At 41.2% G+C, this 3,551-nt stretch overlaps 1 protein-coding gene across 1 annotated transcript; it reads right to left on the minus strand.

The window, feature by feature from the left end:
* Nucleotides 1–1,270: 1,270 nt before the first annotated feature.
* On the minus strand, nucleotides 1,271–3,316 carry LOC116374769 (G-protein coupled receptor 183). Its single transcript, XM_031829471.1, has 2 exons — nucleotides 2,449–3,316; nucleotides 1,271–2,221 (listed from the first exon to the last, which is right to left on the minus strand). The coding sequence occupies exons 1-2, from the start codon at nucleotides 3,309–3,311 to the stop codon at nucleotides 2,140–2,142; spliced, it is 945 nt and encodes a 314-aa protein (XP_031685331.1). The 5' UTR covers nucleotides 3,312–3,316; the 3' UTR covers nucleotides 1,271–2,139.
* Between the last annotated feature and the right edge of the window lie 235 nt (nucleotides 3,317–3,551).

Consider the following 3,551-nt stretch of genomic DNA (forward strand, 5'->3'; position numbering starts at 1 on the left):
CTCGTTATAACTACTTACATTTGCCTCCCACAATGTTTTGTCAGCCATCTTTGCTGAAGAAAGTCACCAGGGAAGGGTGGCTCCGCGTCAAATTTGTCATTGGAACCACTCAATATGATTGGTCATATAAAAACCTTGGGACCGAAATGAATAATGAGTGCTCTAACTCCCCCTTGTTGGTGGTCTGGAGCAATGAAGCTGTGACGCTGGGTACCTCTAAGTCCCGTGGTGTAAGTTCACAACTTTTAAAGGAGGAACCACGGTACCACTTTTAGTCTTAATATTCACTGCACTACTCACTGTTTAGCACATGACCTCACATGTGAATCATTAAAGAGATGGGTGGCTTAAAAGGGTGTGAACAATGCTGAATGGGTGTAGACAAAGGAGAGCACCCCAGTAGGTACCAAACCTTTCAAAGGCCCTTTTCTCAAAAGTGAGTTTACAAGTTGATCAACTTTTAATGCAGAATTCCTCAATTGCAGTGTATGATATACCATTTTGTAGCTCTGAGTCTCAATTTCCCAAACCCAATGTCAAATTCTGCTGCATAATACCGATTTGAGCTGGTCAGTCACATTTGTTCCCTTTCCCCCTCATAACTTAGCCTACTGTTCTGACTTGGTGGTGCACATGTAGGCTATAGCCTGTTTCAGAGAAATGTCATCATCGAATATTGTAAGAGCTTTCATTGTCTGCTTATATGCCCCTTTTATTTATCCTACGGTTCTGACTTGGTGTACAGGGAGAATACTGTAAGAACGGTCCATGTTCTGAATTTTTTCGCTGCACATTTCAAAAGTGCTGAACAAATAGTTATATTGAGAACGTCCGTCCTGGCTCACTCATTATTGTCTTAATCTAAATTACGGATGGTCTCTTATCCGCTCGTTGTCCCCTTATGCCATGGTTTGTACATCCGAATTGTCAGTAGAAACCACATTTGTTTAAGGAAGTCAGCCATATCAGCTCTGTTTTTTTAAATAGGCAGTACATGAGGCTGAGTTAACTATTTTGCTGCCAGATAAGGCTCCACTGATAACCAGGGGTAGCGGTGGTAATGATTCACTCCATGGAGCTGCAAAGAAGGCTCTGCCGTTTGGACAGCTTAATGTAAGCACTAACAGTTTGTGGGCACCGTTTGGCACCATTTATAGTACAATTCATGTATTGTTTAGTGTTGTGTAGTGGCTTTACTGGCATGCATCAAAATATCTTGCCCCACCAAGATTTTCATGCTAAGATTGCAATGGCAAACAGTGTGAAGTCATACATTAAACATATTTATTCAGTCAGGCTTTTGACTTTCATCTCCACATTTAGAACAAATACTGACATTTTAGTGATCACATATACGCAGTCAACAAATTACAAATAAGCAGGTGTAGTCTTGTTGGCTACAACTCTTGTGCAACTCGTGTAGCCTATGTAGGCTTTAATCTAAATATTTTCAATATTGTCCATCTGTGAACGTCTGTAACCATGATGACATACCACATATGGTTGGACTACGTACATTTCACATGCAGGGTAATGAAATAGGCGCAGGGTTTGCAAGAATTTACCACGAGCGACATGCAGGTTAATAATGAATCATCCATTTTTAAAGGTGAAGTTGAGGTAGCATTCGATACTATGACATTGCTAGTGAAACATTTTTGGATAGCTGGAAAAATAAATGCTAGTTAGGAGAGACAATTTTACAGTCTGGTCCATTCCATCTCTCAAATCCTATTTCACCTCTTTCCACATCAAAAGTGAATTTACATTTCTCATGCATCATTCTTGGAAGGGTCCCAACACAAGGATTACAGAAGCCTATCTCCGACAATGATGGTAATAGGAATATGTTTTGGGTGTTCACGTTGAACCTGGTTAATTTACTTTTACAGAAGATAAATGAGGTGTAGTATTTTTCACAAATATGTCACCACAACATTAATTCATTAATTCATTAAAATTAAATGTATTAATACAAGGTTAGAAATGAAAATGTATCAGTCTTTACAGTAAAACAAAAAAAAAGAAATACAAGAGCGTGGGTAGGCTACCAGAGTAAGTTTGGGGAGAAATAGTGGAAAAGGAAATTGAAGCAAACAAGGGCCATGGGTGTTGTGCAAAATTAGGCATTTAGATTGTTCACACCGGTTGCCCCAAGACCCTAGCTATGCTTAAAATTCTTCCTCTGTCTTTGCACATCCTTAAGTGATCAAAACCGATTCTGTGTGTGAGAGAAAAAAACAGAAACATCAACACCTACAGTCTTGACACATTACGTAAATAGTTGACAGTGTTAACTCCCAACCCTGGTCCTGGAGAGCCAGGTTGTAGACTTTTGTTCTAACATTTAGATATTGATTCAGTTGGTTTATATGTCTGAAACAGAAACGTGGCACCCTGTGGGGTCTCTATAGGACCAGGGTTGGTGACTCCTTTGTAATAGCCTACCTTCCCTTCCGCTTGGGACACACTCTCCTCCACACCGTTCTCCATACCGCACAGCTTAGCGCTGGGCTGCCCCAGATGTACAACGCTGGTGTGACCAATGCGTTAAACCTCGCCAAGATGGCAAACAGATTTGTTGCCTCATTCCTAAACTTCAGACCATGGTAAGTTAGCTGCCGCACTATGATATTGACAAAGGAGGGAGCCCATAACGCTAAGAAGCATATGACCACAAACACTATGATGCGCAGAGACTCTTTCTTGTTATCTCTCTCAGTGCTGGGTGCCTCTCGCCCTAGCTGGTTTCTGGCTACGATGTACAACTTGATGGTCATCAATACCTTGGTAAGAACTATTATTTGCAAAGTCATAACGCCGAATGCATTAATCTGCGCAGCTTTTGAGATGGGAACCATGTTTTGCACCATTAATATGAAATAGGTGTAAATCCAACAAAACGCACAAATTCCAATGACAAACGAACGCGATATGAAGCGATTGTAAAAAAAGGGGTGGCACACTGCAAAGTACCTGTCAAATTGCGCAAACAAAAATGTGAGCACATTCACCCCTAGGAATGAAGGTAAAATGTAAAACGTTCCATTCCTGGATGGGTAGCCTTCTTGAACGTCGAAGAGACCGAGGTAATAAATGGAAAAACCAGTCAGTGTGTCACTGATGCTGGTGTTCAACATGAATATGAACCGGTTCTGTATTCGCAGAGATCTCGTGCTAAAGATAGCGATCACTACCGAGCCAGCGATGAGAATAGCACTTGTAGCGAACAGAATGTGGAAAATAAAGATAAGAACGTCCTTGGGGCTGTCGAAGTCAACCCACAGTAGAATGGTCGCGTTTGAGAGCATCGTGACGTTCTGTCAGATGGTGAGCGATGAATCAGTATTTATAGCCGAACCAACATGTCTAATGAATGCACGTCTCTCCTGAGGGTCAGTACATTGTCACCAGAGTAAATATGTTTACAGGCATACAATTAGCGTTGTTATGCAAGGTCAGGGGTAGATTGGGCCTGAGATGGGAACATGGAAAGTTTAACCACTATATGATTTGTATTGGGTGAAAAATGCATAAAGGACAATGACTTA

Source organism: Oncorhynchus kisutch, linkage group LG8 (genome assembly GCF_002021735.2).
Source record: "Oncorhynchus kisutch isolate 150728-3 linkage group LG8, Okis_V2, whole genome shotgun sequence".
Lineage (NCBI taxonomy): Eukaryota > Metazoa > Chordata > Actinopteri > Salmoniformes > Salmonidae > Oncorhynchus > Oncorhynchus kisutch.